The sequence below is a fragment of the Bos mutus genome, chromosome 24 (genome assembly GCF_027580195.1).
Source record: "Bos mutus isolate GX-2022 chromosome 24, NWIPB_WYAK_1.1, whole genome shotgun sequence".
In the NCBI taxonomy this organism is placed as follows: Eukaryota; Metazoa; Chordata; class Mammalia; order Artiodactyla; family Bovidae; genus Bos; species Bos mutus.
In genome coordinates this window covers 33,472,058-33,492,878 of record NC_091640.1, presented here as the reverse complement: position 1 = coordinate 33,492,878, position 20,821 = coordinate 33,472,058, and the positions used below count along the sequence as shown (strand labels likewise).

The window sequence follows — 20,821 nt, the reverse complement described above, 5'->3', positions numbered from 1 at the left end:
TCACGCTCCGCAATTCCCAGTCCAAGCGCGACGGGGAAGCGTGCTCGCCTCCCGCACCTGGGCGCGCGCCCCGGCAGGGAGCCACCAACTCTCCCCGCAGTCAGCTCGGACTACCTGGACCGCCAGGCCGATCCCCGCCCCGCCACCCGCTCGGTTTTCCCTTCCTCCTCCTCTTCCTCCTCCTCCTGCCCCCCGCCTCCAGCTGCCTGCCTGCGCGGCTGCCGCCTGCGGCTTTGTTTTCCTCCCAGGTTTCACCCCCCACACGTGATACTGTGTGTTTTTTTTTTTTTTGCACAGAGCGTTTCGCAGAGCGAGCGCGGGGCGCGCGCACCTATAAATACCGACGCGGGGGCCGGAGAGCCGCAGATCGCGGGGTCCCGGAGGGCCCAGCACCGATCCCGCAGGCGGGCGGGCGGGCGGGCGGGCAGACGGCCAGCGAGCCAGCCAGCAGCCGCGCGCGTGGGCCAGGGCGGCGGCGCCCCCCGCCCGAGCACCGAGGGGCGAGCATGGCCCGCCCGCTGGGGGGCCGGGCCGCCGCGCACGCCGCCCGCGCCCCGCGCCCTGCCCAGCCCGGGTCACCGGCGCTCGCGCCCGCCGCTTAGCACTCGGGCGCCACTCGCTTCTCCGGGGGCATCGCGGAAATCTCGCCGCAGACGGACACAATGGCGGCGACTGCCGCCACCACGGCCGCCACCGCCGGCACGGCCGTCCGCAGCAGCAGCACCAGCAGCGCCGGCACCGACGCCGCGGGCATCGGCAGATTGCAGCCGCCGCCGCAGCCCCGGCCCGCGGCCGCAGCGCCGGCCCAGCCGCCGCCCGAGCCCCCCAGGAAGCCGCGCATGGACCCGCGGCGGCGCCAAGCTGCCCTCTCCTTCCTCACCAACATCTCCTTGGACGGACGGCCGCCGCTGCAGGACGAGGAGTGGGCCGGCGGCGAGGACAGCAGCGCGGCCAAGCCCGGCAGCGGCTGCGGCGCGAGGACTCGGCTCAGCCTGCCAGCAGCCGCCGAGCGGGGAGGCTGCGGCGCGCTCTCCGCGGCGGGCGCGGCGGCGGCGGCGTTGGCGGCTGGATCGGGCCCCTGCCTCCCGCCGCCCTCGCCGCTCGTCCCCGGCGGCCACGCGACCGTGCTCGGCCCCGGGGCGGCCCGGGGGTTCGCAAGCTCCCTGGGCGCCGGCCGGGCGTCGGGGGAGCTGTGGCAGCAGCTCCGGCCCGCGCCTTTCGCCGCTGGCGTTCAGCCGCAGCCGCCAGACGGGCCCGGGGACGCCGGGCCGGAGGAGCTGGAGGAGGACGATGCCTTTACCGGAGTGCACGTGCCGGCGGCCGCCTTCCTGAGCTCCGGGACCCCCGGGGGCGGGAGCGGCAGTCGGGGCCGCCTCAACTCGTTCACTCAGGGAATCCTGCCCATCGCCTTCTCCAGGCAGACCTCGCAGAACTACTGTTCGCTGGAGCAGGCGGGCCCGGGGAGCGGCTCCAGCGCCTTCGAGCAGCTGCAGAGGTCCCGGTGAGTAGCCAGGACGCGGCGCGCGCCTCTCCTAACCCCGCCCGGCCGGCGCTCTGCTGCGGGACACCCGGCGCTCCCACTTCCCGCGCCCTGCCGGATCCCTGGGCTTCTGGCGCGAATTCCAAACCGCGAGGGCACGCGGAAGAAGGAAGGTCTCTGGGGAGTGTGTGTGTGTGTGTTTTCACACGTGTGTGCACGAGCCCAGCACTCACCGAGAAGCACCGTGCTTATGCAAATGGGGTTGGAGGTACAGGTTGCGGGAGCCCACCAAAAAAAGTGGCATCAAAACCTCTCATTGCAAGGAAAAGAGCATGAGCTTTCAGAAACCCGGGCCGGACCGGAGAAGCACTCTTCTCGCTCCCGGCAAGACTAGGCGGGACGCAGAGTCCAGCAGTGGGTCCGGCAGCCGGCCGAGCGGCGCGTGTGAGTCTTAACTTGCCGCAGACACGCCGCCGCGAATGCCTTCTAAGTTCTGCTTGCGCTCCAAGTATTCCAGTGTCCCAGGAGCACTTGGCATTTTCCTTTTGCTTCCCTAAGAAAAGGAAAGCCCTTCTTATGTGCCCTTGAAGGCCTTGAGGGTGGGGGACAGAGAGGAAATAGGGCTTGAGGATTCTTTTTTGCATCCCAACGTGAATTCGCTGAAATGAGTGAAAAGTTTTTCACCTTTCAAAAGGTTGTGTTTGGTAGCTTAAGTCATCTCCAGGTCTCAACCATCTTAGCAAAACCGTGAAATGCTGGACACTTGCCCATTCAGGAAATGGCTAGAGCTTGTTCCAGGCACCCTGGGCAGTTCTGTCTGCATCAGGCAGGTGGGATAGGGGGAGAACAGGACTGAGCAACCGGGAGGAAGTGCAGGCCTGGTTCCTGGGAGGGAACGTCCAGGCTAGTTAGTTAGGAAGGCCTCCTATGGCTCAGTTATGTCAGCTTCCTGAGGCCTCAGTTTCCCTTTCTGGGATGGGAACTTGCCAGCCTGTTGCAGGCCTGGAGATGAGAAAGGAGAACCTTTTCTGTTACAGCCTCTCTCCTGTGATGCTCTGAACACTTAGGCTTTTTCTGGTCTATTAAGAAGGTGGTCTGTTGGAAAACTTAACTTCCTCTCCCAATGGACAGATGGTGATGAATGGACCAGGCTCCTTCAGAATTTTGTCCGGAGTCTCTTTCCTCCTAAGGGTTGAAATCAGGACCCTGTTTGGTGTGCAGCATCCTAGTTGAGTGCACATGTCTGCGGACAGGGGTGTGGACCTGTCAGACAGCCTTGTGATTTCCCTGGGTGATTAGCGATGCTGGGCACAGGTGACCATCTGGGCCTGAGTTTCTTGTCAGGGCTCACATCTCCCCCATAGCATAGCAGGCCAGTGGGTGGGAGGGGAGGAGGATCCCTTCCTTTCTGGGTGAGTGGCTCAGACTCAGCAGTTTCCCAGCGGCTTGACATCACACACTGGCTCCTAATGACTCTGTAGTTTGAGCCTGAGCCCAGCTTGTCCAGTGGGTCAGGGCAAGAGTGGTAATAAACATAGGTGTTATTCTAAGCCATGTGCCAGACTGGCCTGTGTCTCATGCTTGACAGATGTGTTCCCCTGCTCGCAACAGCTGGAGATCAAATGACCTCACACTTCGTCTCTAAGAATCACCTTTAGACGATCTTGTGTGTTAATATTTCTGATCCCCCAAATAGCCAGATTTAACCGCTGATCCTATAAAGATGAACCCCGTGGGTGTTTTATTGATCCCCTCCCCCAACACACACATTAAGATGAGTGAGTCAGTGTGATGCTTCCTTACTTGACAGTCGCATTCATCTTATAACTTTGGAATTATCCATATCTGGCAACTTGACAGGCTTTTTAAAAAATTACAGCTGTCAACAGAAACCGTGTCAAATTTAATGTGCAGAGAGGAAATAAATCGGTGAGACTGAGATTGAAGAAAGGCCTTGAAGTGCGAGCATGGCCATTTCTCATGGCCAGAAACTTGCAATCTCCTAGGGCATTTTGTTTCCTACACTGCACTGCTTACAGGAGTTTTGTCAGAAGTGTGTTGTTTTTCTGATCACTAGAGAGAACTTTCACATGCTTAGATGAGTTGTGATGTGGCATATAGACTCATTTGAATCAGGCCCAGGGCCAACTTAAAGAACTCAGGGTAGTTTAAAGAATGTCATTTACTTTCCTGGTGTGCCTCACTTTAAGAAATACTGCTTGCCTGGGTGGTTCCATATATTATTTCATGGATGTTCTCCTGGGGTGTCATTTTTAAATCATATATTTTCCTTGGATTTGTTTCTTTCAATTTAAAGAATTCCAAACAACCTTGCTGCTCAAAAGTGAGTTCTTGGACCTTCACAAACCCTCAGGTCCTATTCTGGATTACTTGAGTACAAATTTGCATTTTAACAAGATTCCCCAGATGATTCATATACAAGGGAAAGTTTGGAAAAACTGCCATAGTTCATCTGAAATCTGCCTCTTTTTTCCCCATGAACTTGGAATTTCACACATTCAGTTTGTTATGGGTATATAAAAATCAGAATCTCCTGATCCGAAATCTTATTTATTTTGTTACTTTCATCTGGACACTTGCAAGACTGATCACATTTATGACTTGTACTTCCAAATCTTGAAATATGGCAGGAACATGTGTGTGCCCAGACCTTGGCACAGATGTGTTGATGGATTGAGGACACCATCTCTGTGCTGGAGAGTTGATATTTATCACAGTGAATTCTCACAGCCTCCCTACGTGTAGATTCTTTCTCAGACCCAGTGTTGGCCAAGATAGGACTCCATATCTTTGAGATCCAAACCTGACATTCTTCTTTCTTTCTTCTTGTTTTTTTTTTTTTTTAATATATATTTATTTATTTGCCTGCACTGGGTCCCAGCTATGGCATGCAGGACCCTCAATCTTTGTTGCGGCATGCAGAATCCTTTTAATTCTGGCATGTGGAATCTGTAGTTATGGCATGTGAACTCAGCTGTGGCAGGTGGGATCTAGTTCCCTGACCAGCGATCAAACCAGGCCCACTGCTTTGGGAGCTCAGTCTCAGCCACTGGGCCACCAGGGAAGTCCGGAACTTGATGCCTTTCCTCTGCCCCTGCATGGATCACCGTGCCGGGCATGCATGGGCCCAAGGAGAATTTGGGAGCTCTGGACCCTACTAGATGTTTGTCCAGGACACGTAGCAGGCCAGTGGTGCTTGTGAGGTTCTGTACACCCTCTCTGAGTCATCCTCCCCACATTTAGCTTTGCTCTGAGGGGTCCCTGGCTTTGCTGCTACTTTCCAGTCTCTACTGACGTGCATAGAGAACCCAGGACCACAGGCCTCATGGATGGGGCTCCAGGGATGGGAAGCCAGTGCACTGGGGTTTATGCTGAGTTTGTTCTGTGGCTAGGTGTCAGAAGCGAGAAGCCAGAAAGATGCCTTCTAGCTTGACACCCTGTTGTGTTCTCTGCCTAAGGAAGGCGTTAATAGGTGAAAGGGAGTGTGTTTCAAGGCTTTCTTTCACTTGAAAAGTTTCCCCTTAGGTAGCAGCTGGCAGCAGTCCTGGGTTCCTCCACTTCCTGGTGCTGCTGAAGTGCAGAATGGGGCCTAGGTGAACACGTGTGTACCATGGGGCCCGATGAAGGGGTGTGTGGGGACCAGGGTATTCATTTCAAACAAGGTGAGGGTTTTGCTTCTTAGAACATCTCTGCTAACGGTGTGCCTTGTGGAGACTCCGGTCTTAAATGGAAAGAGCCCGTGGTGCAGAAGAGCCCCAAGCCTTGGATTCTAATCCCCCCACTTTGTCACCTCTCTGCATTGTGACTTTGTGACACTGTGTTTTAGCTGTAAGCAACCTGACCTATCTGGATTTTAGCAATAAGCGAACCCAAGTTACTGTTGAGCCATCTTTCCAGCAATGTGCATTGTGGACGCCAAGGGTACAGCCCCGGGCTGGTCTAGGCCTTGGTCAGGATGCTCCCCTGTGCCTCCTCCCAGGGCCTGAGACAAGAGCCCAAGGCTCACCCGCCGCCCTCTTCCTTACACTCACCAGGTTGTCAGGTGTGGGTGAACTCGGAAGGGGAAGTGGATTGGAAGCCTGCCCACTGCTGACAAGTGCCCAGGGAGGCAGCACGTTCAAGCGTGATCCTTTGTCCTCTGGGGAGGGTGGGGAAGCCCTGCATTGTGTCCGCATAGCCACCCCGGGGAGCCCCACCTGCCTGGATTTTTTTCCCCCGGGAAGGAGAGTTGTTAGGTAGGGAGAGGGCAAGGGACAGGCGGCCTTTGAACGCACTGGGAAGGAGCAGTAGGTGAGGCTGGATGAGGTGACAGCATGTCAATCAGGAATGCCAAGCTGGTACCCTGCCCCCCTGGGCTCAGAGCCAGTCCCTGCCCTGGCTGGCAACCAAGGGCAGGTGGCTTCCCTGCCCCACCTCAGTTTTCTTCTGGGACGAAAGCGCTGGGACAGTGGAGTGGTGTGCTTTTCCAGGCTAGTGCCCTGTGACCTGCCTCGGAGGCCGGGCATAATGCCTGGGAACAAGTGGATAACTGAACCTCAGCGTCAGACGGGGAGGTGGAGCTAAGTTTATCCCGGGTGGCTCCCATAGGCAGGACGTGCGCTCATGGATGAAGGAATGGGTTTCCCAGGCTGGCAGGGAGGGTCAGCTGTGCTCCTCTGGCTGCGGAGGTGTCACAGCTGGCCTGCCTGCTCCATCCAGGCTGGAAGCCACAGCCACTGAGGCAGTCCAGCCCTGTCTCTACGAGCCCGGTCACAGAAGTGATCCGTGGTCCCCTCCTCTGGGGAGGATGGACCGAAAGGCCATCAGGTTTACACAGTGCTTTAGTAGATGTTGATTTCAGGTCCCGACAGTGTGGAGAAGCAGGAATCCAGGGTCACAGAGTGGGCAGAGGATGACCCTAGGAGCTGTGTTTTATGTCATGGAGGAAATTCTAGTTTGGGGACCTAAAGCCTTGTATGATTTATTCAACAAACATGAATGTGATGAATATCAAGACGTAGTTATGGGAGGTACAGGCTTGAACGTAATCCTTGTCTGTTGGGAGGCACACATCAACAGGATGGTTTTTCTGGTGATGGGAGCTTGATTAGAGCTGAGCCTGTTTTCTGAGCCCTACCAGGGCAGAGACACTTCATGTGCCCACTGTGGGACCTGGCTCAGTGCTTTGATGCAGTATTTGTATTTAACTACCACATCCCAGGTGTGGTTCTAAGGGAACAACGCATCAGCTGGTTCACACTTATAACAGCCCTTACACAGCATCACCCTTATTCTGAAGCACAGAGAAGTTAAGTTACTGGCCCAGGGTCACTCTGCCTGCCCCTGGGCAGTCTGGCTCCAGGATATGTGTCCAAACGCGCTTGTCTCTGCTCTGCTGTGGTTTGAGTCAGGCTCCTAAATACTTGTTTGACTGGCTTGAGCTGGTCGGGGGCGAACGTGGCCTCCGTGACCTCTAAGAGCAGTGCTGGCCCTGCAGTTTCCTTATTTAGGCGTCTCTTCTCTGTCGGTGTCTACAGGGATCCAGTCCTGCCCAGTGCCTGCCTGCTCCCTGCCACGCCCGCGTTTCTCTGCCACACCCAAATTCCCGTCACCTTTGTTACCTGTTTAGTCCACCTGGGCTCTGTGCCCTCAGGGAGACAGGAGAATTAGGAGTCTGGCGCCCCCAGGAATTGGGTGTATGGCGGTAGTTCTTCCTTAGTGCTGAGGGTCTCATCCGTGAAATGGGAATGATAATAATACTACCTCCCTCCTGGATGCGTTTCCTTTTTTTGGACCTTTGGTGTCTTTTCAGCATCACCCCTTTTCCCCAGCCCAGGGGTCAGCACATTCAGGCCCAGGAGCTGTTTATAAATAAGATTTTCTGGGAAACAGCCCCTCCTGTTCATCTCTGTACTGTCTTGGGCAGTCCTTGTGCTACAAGCAGAGTAGAGTAGCTGTGGCAGAGACCACATGGCCCGCAGAGCCTAAACTGTTTGTTCTCTGACTCTTATAGAAATGGCCGAGACCTATGCCTCTGCCCAGGGCTCTGTCCCCAGAGATGTGGGCTGGTCCCCTGTCCTTGTCTCCTGGAAGCTCCTGGCTTCTGTTTGGACCCGCCATCCCTTCTTCCCAGCTGGCCGAGGGACCTTTCTGAGGCCCACGTCGGATCCCGGCAGTCCTAAACTCCTTTTCTTCCAGGTGTGGCCAGCATGCTCTCTGCTCCCCTGCACGCCTGTCTTCTGCGCTGGCTTCACAAAGGGCACCTGGGCTCTGGCACCCACCGGCCTCTCCATGGGATGCTTCCCCACCAGACGCCCCTTCTTCCGTTGCAGACCCATCGCCCTGCAGAGGCCCCAGGTTTGGCGCTGAGCACGCCCTCCTAGGGATGACTTTCTTCCTTCTCTGTGGGTCTGAGTGCACCTGTCCCTGACTCCTTGGTGGTTGGGGACTTGCTGGTGACAGGCCTGGGAGTGTCCCCCCCAACTTTCTAGGTCTTTTATTTTTAACCAGAATCACTCTCAACATTTTATTTGGTAAATTAGCCACTCTACCACCTCCTCCCTCAGTCCTGCAGCAACGAACCTCCCTCCTTGAATGTCTCTCCTCTCCCCCTGCATCATTCACTCATCCACCAACCCCACCCCACCCACGCTGGCTTCTCCCCACTCTGCAGGGAGGGGAAGCAGCACCTTCCTGTGTGCTATGGGCTTCATATGTATTCGCTGTTTAGTCCCTAAGTTATGTCCGACTCTTTGAGACCCCATGAATTGTAGCCCACCAGGCTCCTCTGTCCATGGGATTTCCCAGGCAAGAATACTGGAGTGGGTTGCCATTTCTTCCTTCAGGGGATCTTCCCAATCCAGGGATTGTACCCGAGTCCCCCGTATTGGCAGGTGGGTTCTTTACCACTGAGCCACCAGGGAAGCCCCTCATATCCATCTTTTGTTTTATTTGTCTGGCAATTCTAAGACATAGGGCTTATACATATGTTAGAGCTGTGGACAATGAGGTTTGGAGGGCTTAAGGAAGCTTGCCAGAGGCCTCACAGCTGGAATCTAGAGTTAGAATTTGAGGCCTGGTCTCTCTGGCTTCTGATCTGGGTTTCTGCCAGAGGTGAGAGTATGCTGGACTGACTCTGTAGGGACGGGACGACCAAGGAATCTGAGCTGATGGGTAACTGAAATCAGCCATAGTGGGAGCGTTTACACCACAGGAATCAGCCAGTGGTTATTACAAGCCAGGGTTTTGCTTTTTCCCTTTCAGAGAGCTGGTTTGTCAGCACGTGTGCCAGGGCCTCAACGGTACATCTCTTGGTTCCATTCTCCCCTGGGGGGCTGTGCAAAATGTGGTCATCAGAGGAAGAGGGAAAAACCAAACATTTTTATCAGAATCTGTTACTTGACATGATTCTGTGAATTTCTCAAAGGGTGACCACCATCACCACCCAGTTTACACCTCAAAAAACATCTAACAACCCCCCACCTCAAGCTTCAACCTGCGTGCAATTTAAAAACTAAACTTTGAGACACTAAGTCTCAAACAGATTGCTTAGTATTATCTGTAGGAATCATAAAATCATTACCTGTTACTCTCCTTTACAAACTGTGATGCATTTTTATTTTTGTTTGGTTTTTAAAAGTCTCTGAGATAATACAATCAATCAGGGTTTCCTGTTTTTTTTTTTTTCCCCCCTTTTTGTTTGTGTTAGTATTTTGGATAATTGCACACTAGTTTATGTTTAATGGGATTATTATTAATGTGGTTTGGAGTTTATTGCTGAACATTTGGTCACAAAGACAAAAGCTTATAAAACAGAGCTTGGGAATACTAGACATTTAGGACTTGGAATATTGTAATAATGTGTGTGTTCATGAAAGGATACAATCTTATCCCCAATTTAAAGGGTAGGAGAGTACTTAAATCTAAGTTTAACCCATGACAAATAGACGGCAAGCCATTCAGGAAAAGACTAACAAAATATTGGAGAATGCCAAAGATTTGTGTGTCTAGCACACTGATTTTTATTTTAAAGCATTTTATTCATTGACCCAATGATTTATAGAGCAAAGTGTCTACTTTGATCATCTTAGGAAGGGGATGGGGGGTTGTGAGAGACGGGAAAACAGCCAAAGTCTATAATGTTTTGCTTAAGGACTAAAATTGGCATGTTGGCATGGGGGGTGTGGATGGGCAAAAAGGTGAAAGAATTAAGAGGTGCACGTTTCCATGTTTTTAAATGCCAAACCACTAGGTCATACCCCTGAAACTAGTAGTGTATGTCAACTATATTTCAATCAAAAATAATTTTAAAAATTGGGATGTTAGGGGATAAATGGTTGATCTGACGTGGAAAAGTGGTTCTTGATGAAGTTTTTTATGTTTTATTGAATCAAATAAAGTTTGCTATTAAAGAGGGAGTTATGAGGAAAGAAGATGAGATTACAAATTACAAAGGTGATTGTGTAAGTCCTTGAGGATTCAGTTTATCCACCACAAGACAAACTTCTGATTACTAAATTCTACTTACTTGTTTGGGGCTTTACCATTTACAAAGTGCTTTCGTATATACTAAATAGTTTTCAGAAAGGCAATGTGGTAGCTGTTTTATAGACTAGAAAGTTGAGACCACAAAGAACGAAGTGGTCATGTCCATGGTCACGTACCCCACACATGGCAGAGCTGGAATTTTGAAACCTGGGTTTTCTGGTTCCAAGCCGAGAGTTTTAAAAATAAACCACAAACTCTAATGTAGTTGTTTCACTTAAGAAAAACAAAGAGCTCTATGAAATGCTGTAGAATTTTATTCTCCTTCCTGCCCTCAACTTCCACCTGTATATTAGGTAACCTCCAGAGAACAAAAATGCTAGGCCTCATGTATTTCAGACCTATGGGCTGGAGTCAACCAAAGTCAGGATGTTCAAGTACAAAGAAATATTGTGCTGTATTTTCGGCCAGCAACACTTTCTCATCAAGCAAGGATTCTGACTTTCATATGATAACCTCGAGGGACAGGCCAACAGAGAACGCTGGTTTGGGGCCCGAGTTGTGGAAAATTTTCCCAATAACAACAGCTTTCTCCAAACAGTAGTTTGGTGTCGGTTCCTCCTTTCCCACACCCCTGCTGCTCTGCCTCCTTCCCAGAAAATTGAGTGAATAGATTCAGGAGTAGATGCACCAACCTTGGAGTCAGACAACTCTGCCACATAGCAACACCTTTTGAGGAAACTCTTCCAACCCCTCTGAGCGTCAGCATCCTCACCTGTAGGATGGGGCTAATAATCCCTGCCTGGGGACTTCCAGTGGGTGAAACTCCCCTCTTCCAATGCCGGGCACCCGGGGTTCGATCCCTGGTCAGGGAACTAGATCCCACATGCCACATCTACGAGTTCACATGCTGCAACTAAGACCCAGTGCAGTCAAATAAAGAAATAAATTTTTAACAACTTCCCACCCATTTGGGGGTGTTGTGAGCATGAACGTGAGAAGCACCTAGCAGAGGTTTGGCCCTTGGTGGTTGGCCGGTAAGACCGTGGCTGTTTTGTGCACAGTTGCCCTGCTCTGCCCTTCACCATCAGTCAAAAAGCAGTTGAGAAACCCAACAGGGTCTGCTTAGATCATCCGGAGTGGAGCTTTTTGCTTCCAGATGATTTACCGCATCGGTTCACTTTCATAAATAGTAGTAAAATAAGACCAGAGCAGCTGAGGACACCACCACCCCCTCCCTTAGCGTTTTTGTCCTTTTGTACGCTGGAAAATAACAGTCTTGAGGACAGGGCAGCAAGGAGGTGAATCACATGTTCGGTGTCATCTGCTTAAAGCAGCACAGCAGTGCGGTCAAGAGCAATAGCCGGTCTGGTCCGCACCCAGGCATGCAAGACACTGCCTTGCCCATCGGGACTGCAGGAGGGGAGAGCTACCTGCCAAGACAATTCTGGAAGATGTGTCTCTGCTCCCTCCCCTTGCAGAAGCCATGGCCCTCCTCCTGTGGCCTGCCTGCTGCCTGCTCAGCCGCCTTCTCTAGGCAGGACACCCATGGAGTGTGAGGGCTCTTGGGACACCCTCAAGGTCCCTGTGGCCATGACCATGGAGTCGGTTGAATGCTACTTCGGTGATGGACTTGGCATCCCCTCCCTGCTCGCAGGTTTCTCTGCAACTGGCCCTTGCCTTTGACCCCTCTGGGAAGACAGAGGTGGGGCTTGTCCGGGTCCCCGGTGTGACCCATGTGGCGTGGGGTCAGCAGCAACCCACTCCCCTCCACGTGCCAGGTTGTTCACACGCCTGTGTGTGAACCATCAGGTCGCTTGGTGGTTCAGGGATCAGTGGACCAGCACCTACCTTCCAGAAGAGAGGAGAACTACAGGCCGAGGCAGCGGGGCTCCCTGGTCCCCCTCTGGAGCGGGCGGTTGTCCTGGAGGTGGCCTCGGAGCTGAGCCTGCAGGGACTGGCGGCCCAGTGCTCAGAGGGAGGCCTGTGAGCAAGGACAGGTGTGCACAGAGCAGGGCTTATGAAAACGAGGCGGGTTGGCTGGAGGAAGGAGAGCAGTGCCTTTTGTTTTTAACCCTTTTAGCATCTTAGTCGTCACTTCAGAAAGAGGAACTTGTGCCCATGAAAAATTTTCTGTTCTGGGAGTTCATCTATTTTTATACAGAGAGAATTTTAGAAAGAATTTCAGGAGGTTCATGGACACTTGGAAACTTCTCCTGGAGGGAGGGAGACCAGCAAAGAAGCTGGTGTTAGGAGCCCCAGAGAGAAGTGGAGACCGGAGGCCTCTGCCGTCACTAACCCCCAGCACCAACTTGTCACTGTGGTGCTCGGCGACCACGTGGATTTGGGGCGCTGCCTGTGCTCCCTGAAGTCCTTCGGGTCACCCATCTCTGCAGCTCTTGTGGGTATGGGGTTCCCACCTGGAACCTCAGAAACATTCTGACCTTATTTGGAAATATAGGTGCACCTCAGAGATACTGCAGGTTCAATCCAAGACTAGGGTGGAGACAGTGAGGGGATCACTGACTCAAAAACAAGATAGAATGACAGGCTCCAATTCTGGTAAAGAATCTGCCTGCCAACGCAGGAGACATAAGGGACATGAGTTCCTTCCCTGGGTTGGGAAGATCTCCCGGAGGAGGGCATGGCAACCCACTCCAATATTCTTGCCTGGAGAATCTGTGGACAGAGGAGCCTGAGGGGCTACAATCTATGGGGTTGCGAAGAGTCAGACACAACTGAGCATGCACACACATGTGTGACTTGAGTGGTCGTTTCCAGCTTGTGTCCAGTTAGACACTTAAATAATCACCCACAGGTGTAGGGCTGCGACTGTCTTGCGTGGACAGAGGGGAGGGCCTTCGTCCCATTGGGGCCTGTGATGAGCGCCATGGTGGGTTTGACCTGCTTGTGGTGGGGAGGGCTGGCTTCTGGAGGTGTCTAAAGGGTGAACACGGGCTGGGAGGAGTGTGTAGACCACAGGACCAGTCTGGGAAGGGTCTCTGGTGGGAAGAAGCAGGAAGATGTGAAGGAAGCAGATGAAGGGCAGGCGGTGTGTTTGGACCACAGGGAGGGTTTTGATGTTCATCAGCAGAGCAACGTGATATCACTAGCCAGGTGGAACCAGAGTAAGACCTGTGTTTTGAAATGATTGGGCCGGCGGCAGCATGGCAGGACAGTTAGATGAGAGAAGCCACAGATGGGAGGAAACCACAATTTGTAGCTCCTGTCCTGGCAGAGGATGGTGGCGACTGGGCTGGAGTGGCAGTGATGGGGGTGGGGAGAAGGGGTGGATCCCACAGGGATTTAAGGTGCAGCGGAATGAACTTGGAGATGGACTGGCTGTGGAGGGCGGGGTACAGAGGCATCAAGGGACCCCCCACACACACATACACGGGTTCCAGTGTGTGGACTGATGGGATAGCAGAGCCATCTCAGTGACAGGATGGATGTGAGCACAATCCAATGCTATGCGTTTAATAAATACTCTCTAGAAGAAAAAATTGCAGACCTGAAGATGACCCTGTTTCTTTCTTTCTTTAATATTTATTTATTTGGCTGTGCCGGCTCTTAGCTGCAGCATGCAAGATCTTTACTTGCGGCATGCGAACTCTTTGTTGTGGCATGTGGGATCTAGTTCCCTGACCAGGGATCAAACCCAGGCCCCCTCCATTGGGAGCTCAGAGTCTTAGTTACCGGACCACCAAGAAAGTTCTGACCCTGTTTCTTCTCATTGTCTTGTTTCTCATAACACTGTGCCTTTACTCTCCAGATAGCTCGAGATGAAGTATGTAGGGTCATAAATAATGTATTGGTTGAGGATGTATACATTTTCAGCTTCAAGAGAAACCAAGTTTTATGCTCATTGGTCTTTGGTCTAAAAATTCTAATGTTACCTTTTAAGGTAAATGCTGAGCATGTCAATTTTAAAAAAAAGTCAGATTTTGTGCATTTCAGTTAAGACATATAATTTCTTTTTATTAAAGAAAAAAGTACCCTTGAGCGAGATCATGAGACTTTTTTTCAAACAATTCCTGGGTTCAGCTTGTGCATGTTTACAGCTAATTACCAGGTGTTGAAGTCTGAGTGATCTCGAGTGTGGAGGATAAAGATATGTTCTCAGGAGAAGGAAAACATGCCTTTGCAAAGCTGCGTAATAGTCTGCTGCAGTAACTAAACAAGCACCCAGTGTTGAGTGATTTTGTACTTACTCTGTTATTCAAAGTAAGGCCAGGATGCGGTCTTTTTTTTTTTTTTTGTTATTTATTTATTTGGCTGTGCCGGATCTTAGTTGTGGCATGTGGGATCTAGTTCTCTGACCAGAGATCAAACCTGGGTCTGCTGCATTGAGACCACGGAGTCATAGCCACTGGACCACCAGGAAAGTCCCAGGACACAGTCTTAAGATTCCAGCAGCAATCTCATCTTTTTCTTGTTTTACGGGTGGTTTTTCATAATCATGGTTTGCTTATTGCACACTAACGTTATGAGCTGCAGAGCCATGTGGAAATAGCTACACATCTCAGATCTGCCATCTCCCGGGTGTGCCCATAGGCAGATTCCAGAATCTCTGTAAGAGTTGGACATATTAATAATCACATACCCCATTCCAGTATTCTTGCCTGGGAAGTCCCGTGGACAGAGGAGCCTGGCGGACTACAGTTCATGAGGTCACAGAGTCAGCTACAACTCAGTGACTAAACAACAGCAGATTCATGGCATAACAGCCAGGATTAAATCTGATTTCTCTGAAGTACTTTGCACAATGCTAGGTACATATATTGTTGTTGTTCAGTCTCTTAGTCATCTCTGACTCTTTGCGGCCCCATGGACTACAGCACGCCAGGCTTCCCTGTCCTTCACCATCTCCCAGAGTTTGCTCAAACTCATGTCCATTGAGTTGGTCATGCCATCCAACCATCTCATCCTTTGTTATCCCCTTCTCTTCCTGCCTTCAATCTTTCCCAGCATCAGAGTCTTTTCCAATGAGTCAGCTCTTTGCATCAGGTGACCAAAGTATTGGAGCTTCAGCTTCAGCATCAGTCCTTCCAGTGAATATTCAGGGTTGATTTCCTTTAGGGTTGACTGGTTTGATCTCCTTGCTGTCCAAGGGACTCTCAGGAGTCTTCTCCAGAACCACTGTTCGAAAGCATCAATTTTTCGGCACTCAGCCTTGTTTGTGGTTCAATTCCCACATCCGTACATGACTACTGGAAAAACCATAGTTCTCAGTAAGTATTCAATGTAACTATTATATCCCAACTCCTCTGCTGATGCTCTTTCATAGAGGCTGACATTACTATGTAAATAAGGGAATTGAACTCCGTGCAGCTTACTTTTCTCTCTAATGCACAATGGAGTTTGCAGAGCTGGGATCCTGTCTAATCCTGAACCATATTCCTGCCACTGAGCTTGATTGCCTTTGTCATGTGTTAAAAGTTCATCCAAACAAGTTTTGTGACCTTCCTGAGCAAAACAGGTTTTGCTTTAGGGTCCGGATGGTTTTCTGGACACTTGAACTGTCCAAGAATATGTGCAGGTCTTTGTCAGGTACATATCCAGCCCATGTTTGACTATGTGTCTGTGGGGAGCTGCCCTGGGTAGCTCAACCAGATTTTTTATCTGACCCTGTTTGTTCTAAACACAGATTGGAGGAGATGGTAAGGGAATATTTCAATCCAGTCACTCATCTAGATACACCCTCCCTCTAAGCTGTATTTCACAGAGCTAGAATGAATTTAGCCAGTAGATCTTTATTAAGAGGTGCAACATTTGTTATCTGTAACTTTAGTTCTCCGGAGCCAGAAAAAAAAAAAAAGAAGTCAAGACTGAAATATAAGGAAATCGATAAGATACATGCTGGCTGGTGAAATATGGAATTTTTAAAATCTTTATTTATTTTTTTAATTAAATTATTTTAACTGCAGGAAAATTGCTTTACAATGTTGTGTTGGTTTCAGCCATACTACAATGAGAAACAGCCATATATTATATTTAATGCATATATATGAAATCTGAAAAAATGATATTAATGAACCTATTTGCAGGGAAGGAATGGAGACACAGATGTAGAGAAGGGACTTGCGGAATTTTTTTTTTAAGTGTATTTACATAGGAGTTAGGCTTTGATTTTATATTGTCGCAAATTGATACCAGATGCCTGCCTTCCAGACAGACTCCCAAGCTGATCTCAGAGTGTCAGTTGGAAAACAAATCACTTTGCCATTTGGAATGCCAATTGATATTTTAGAAGTTTCCTTTTGTTTTCAAAGGGAAAATAATGCATATTCCAGACCCGGCAAACAGAACTTTTATAAATGGCAATTAACAGAGGATGCCCAAGGGAGGAAGTCTCCAGTTTCTTATTATAACGCTGGCAGACGTAATCGAAGTGACATTTTATTAGTATTGGCATCTCCGGCTTGCCCTGGGAGCTAGTTCAGCCTTGTGTAGCCATGGCTAGAGCCAGGAGCTTCATTCCCATACTACTTCAACCTCAGGTCGGAGGAAGAACACAAGAGCACTGTGTCCAGGGCAGCTGGCATCGTGTCGTCTCCTCAGGACCCCAGGCTCACAGGATGACTCGTTCATTCCCTCCACCCCTCCCCCCAGTGGCTTAAAAAAGTGGCTTTTTGTTTTGAGTCTTACTTGGGTCTCAACAGTGATCCCTTCTCCTCCAGGCAGTTTTTCTCCCTGGCGCTGGCGTGGGAATGACTCATAGAGTCTTGAGTAGCCTGACACCTCTGCTGCATTCCTTGAGTACTTTCTTAAAGGTGCCTCTGTGTAAGGATGTTTGCTGACTTTCCCATTCGAGGTACTGGAGAATCTCCCAGATGACCAGGAAGCCCAAGTCTGATTCTGGGTCCTCAACCTGGATGCCGGCAGACTTGGGTGAGAATCCTTCTCGGCCTGGAAGAGAGGACTGTCAGAGCCCGGTGGCTTGGGGGTTCGTAGGAGTGGAGTGGAGGGGGATTGCCTAGAGCAGAGGGGCTCCACACCCCCCAGGCCTTGGAGTTTCCTACAGCAGCCGGACTCTAGACTTTCAGATGGACAAGAAGGGACCTTGAAGAGGCCCAGAGTGGTAAGGTTACTGTGGAATGAAAGGATGAGAGCCCTTGACCCTGCTCGCTGAGGCTAATATTGGCCAGAGGCTCCTGGTTTGTGGATGGGTACTCAGGGGAGGGGCTGAGACTGAGCTCCAAGTACTTAAGTCTTAACTCTTTAGAACTCAACTTCGTCCTCCTGTGTCAGCTGCCTCTACTCCAAGGGAGTAAATTTGTATTATTTATATTATTAATATAATTTGTATTATTAATATAAAACTTTGAACTGATATGGTGGTACAAAATTATGTTCTGTCAAGTGGCCCTGAACCCCGAATCAGCTGCAAACACTGACCACTGGACCATTGTTCCCAGGGAAATACAACGTGTGGGGGGGCGCCTGCCAGCCTCTTGTCATATTTTCATCATCCAGTCAATACATAACCTGGTTTTACGTGTGTTTCTGCTTGAAGGTGCCTTGGGTGTGCATTGGATTGCGTGCTCAGTCTGTCCAACTCTTTGTAGCCCACCAGGCACCTCTATCCGTGGAATTTTTCAGCCAAGAATACTGGAGTGGGTTGCCATTTTCTTCTCCAGGGCATCTTCCTGACCCAGGGATCAAGCCCAAGTCTCTTATGTCTCCTGCCTTAGCAGTTGGATTCTTTTATCACTGCACCACCCGGGAAGCCCTGGGAAAGGAAGATACCGTAGTTAATACCTAGTGTTAATTCGATAGCATTGAACTCACAGCCAGCAGTACCTCATTCCTGGACAAAACTCACTCACAAATTTGTCCCGTTGGCCACTTGGCCTGGACGCTGTTTTAAATGGTGAAATCACCGACAGCAAGTGCAAAAGTACAGTAAGTGAGGCGCTCAAGAGTACCTTGAGTTACTCGTGGCAGTCTGAGAGCTGAAAACAGGAAGGCCAGCCCTCCTTTTCACCTCAGCTGTTCAGAATTTTCCCTGCTTTGCACGTGCACATGTCCATGAATGATTGTGAAAGTCCTGTGAGTATTGATTTGGGGTTGCAAATAAATATTAACAGGTATGCAAATAAATGTTAGCAAGGAGATGAATGCACAGCTGCAAAATCTGTGAATAATGAGATTCACCTGAACTTAATTCAGGTTTAAGACTTCCCTGGTGGCTCGGACGGTTAAGCGTGTGGCTACAATGCGGGAGACCCGGGTTCGATCCCTGGGTCGGGAAGATCCCCTGGAGAAGGAAATGGCAATCCACTCCAGTACTATTGCCTGGAAAATCCTATGGACAGGTATAAGTAGATGCTGTGTGCTGGGGGCTTCCCACAGCTGGTCTGTCTTGGGAGGCGTGGAGTTTTTCTGTTTGCTGTTTTAGAGACGCCTGCCCCATCCATCTCATATTTATTCCCATTAATACCATTGAGTGGGAAAGGACTGAAATTACTGTGTTCCCTTTATTGATGAGGAAACCAAGAACCACAGAGCAGACAGGACTCGGGTGTCCCCCAGAAGTGAAGCCTGACTTTCTGGCCATTTTCTTCCCACTCTGCAGGGCAGGCACAGTACAAGAGTACTTTTTTTTTTCCCTCTTAAAGTTTTTATTATGGAAAATTCTAAAACACATAAAAGTAAAAAGATAAGAGATTGGCACCCATGTTTGTTGTTGTTTAGGCGCTCAGTTGTGTCTGACTCTGCGACCCCATGAACCGTAGTCCGCCAGGCTCGTCTATCCCTGGGATTTTCCAGGCAAGAATACTGGAGTGGCTTGCCATTTCCTTCATCAGGGCAAGAGTGCTTTAAACAACGGAATTGAAATGCTGACATCATAGTTTAATACTGTTGAAAAAGTTATCTTCCTAATGATTTTTCTGTGATTTAAATACATAATGGCAGTATAGCATTGTGGCTAAGAACATAAATTCTGGAGCAAAACCAAAAATAAATTCTGGTTTTGCTCCTCCCTACCTGCGTGACTTTGGGCAATTTCTTAAATAAAGTAAAACCTTTTCTGGCTTTTGGTTTCCTCTTTTGTAAAACGAATATAGTATGAACACCCAGTGTGTGTGGTTAATGTGAGAATTCTGTGAATTCATTCACAGTCAGTGCTTAGAACTACGCCTGCCTTAGACCCTCTGTGCATTAGCCGTGATGATTATCGAGCTGACAGGTGCTCAGGAAATGAGTGTCCGGTCATCAACGATGGCTCTTAAATTAGGCAAATGGTAAAGTCTGCTTGTAATTGCACGGCCCAGAGCCAAGAGGAGATTTTGCAATTTTCCAGTCCTTTTGATCCATTTGGGTTATGTAGTTCGGACCTGGAAAATCTGTTTTAGAGCTTTATTTATCCAGTTTGACTGTCAGCAGTCAGCAGATTAAACAGACTTTTGTCAAGTCCCCACCATTTTTGATGAGTGGACAGCTAATCAGATGAGCAAATATTAGCAGGCACCTGCTAGGTTCCAGGCACCCTGCTGGCTTTGATAGTCCCTGTCTGTGAACATTCAAGTGGCAGAGGACAAGAATACGAGATGTCACATGGGGAGAGCATAATTAAGGCATGTAAACAGCAAATTTCCATGTCACCCCCAAACCTCCATCTTTATAGCTACTCAAATATATTTAAAACCACCAGAGTTTTCTTTCCCTTCCATCTGCAACTCAGCATCTGGTACCGATGTTAGTCAAAAGCAATCCTGTGTCCCACAGGGAGGGGGAGACCAGATCTTATGGGGCCCCCCAACCTGGAGTCATCTCAGGACCCATCACACATGTACCTTTCTAAGCAGACCCCGGGGCAGACCCTGCCTGTTTCCTTGGTAATGCATTTCATGTCACCAGCAGAAAATAAAAACAAAGGATGCCGCTTCATTTCCACATCTGTGGAATCATGATATGGTAGTGATTTGGAAAATCAATTTTTTTCCCTCTCTAGAATCTCAGCTCTTGGGCAGTCAAGTTACTTCCTGCATTTCTTCCCTCCCTCCACAGACCTGGGCTTCACAGCTGAGTGGTACAAAATTAATCTTTTGGAGGCGGGGCTGCGGCACAAGGACAGACAGCAGCTGACTGTGAGAGCAATGTTAGGAAACTCCTATTTGCTTTCTCGAAGCAGAGTTTGGAAGTGTTCAGTCTTAGGGGGTTGGGGTGGGGCTTTCTGTTATTTGCCTATAAAAAATTGCCGCCCTAAATTCATATTTCTATTTGCATGGAATATTAAACTTGGCCTAATAGGAAAAGGAGTACGTCAAGGCTGTATATTGTCACCCTGCTTATTTAACTTATATGCGGAGTACATCATGAGAAACGCTGGGCTGGAAGAAGCACAAGCTGGAATCAAGATTGCTGGGAGAAATATCAATAACCTCAGATATGCAGATGACACCACCCTTACGGCAGAAAGTGAAGAGGAACTCAAAAGCCTCTTGATGAAAGTGAAAGTGGAGAGTGAAAAAGTTGGCTTAAAGCTCAACATTCAGAAAACGAGGAACATGGCATCTGGTCCTATCTCTTCATGGGAAATAGATGGGGAAACAGTGGAAACAGTGTCAGATTTTATTTTTTGGGGCTCCAAAATCACTGCAGATGGTGACTGCAGCCATGAAATTAAAAGACGCTTACTCCTTGGAAGGAAAGTTATGACCAACCTAGATAGCATATTCAAAAGCAGAGACATTACTTTGCCAACAAAGGTCTGTCTAGTCAAAGCTATGGTTTTTCCAGTGGTCATGTATGGATGTGAAAGTTGGACTGTGAAGAAAGCTGAGCGCCGAAGAATTGATGCTTTTGAACTGTGGTGTTGGAGAAGACTCTTGAGAGTCCCTTGGACTGCAA

General features: G+C 49.8%; 1 protein-coding gene across 1 annotated transcript in view; it reads left to right on the top strand.

The window, feature by feature from the left end:
* Positions 1-517: 517 nt before the first annotated feature.
* Positions 518-20,821, top strand: part of CABLES1 (Cdk5 and Abl enzyme substrate 1) — a 102,354-nt gene continuing 82,050 nt past the window's right edge. The window contains exon 1 of the mRNA XM_005898898.3: positions 518-1,501. Within this exon, the coding sequence (XP_005898960.3) occupies positions 663-1,501 (839 nt within the window). The 5' untranslated portion in view covers positions 518-662. The remainder of the gene's footprint in view (positions 1,502-20,821) is intronic.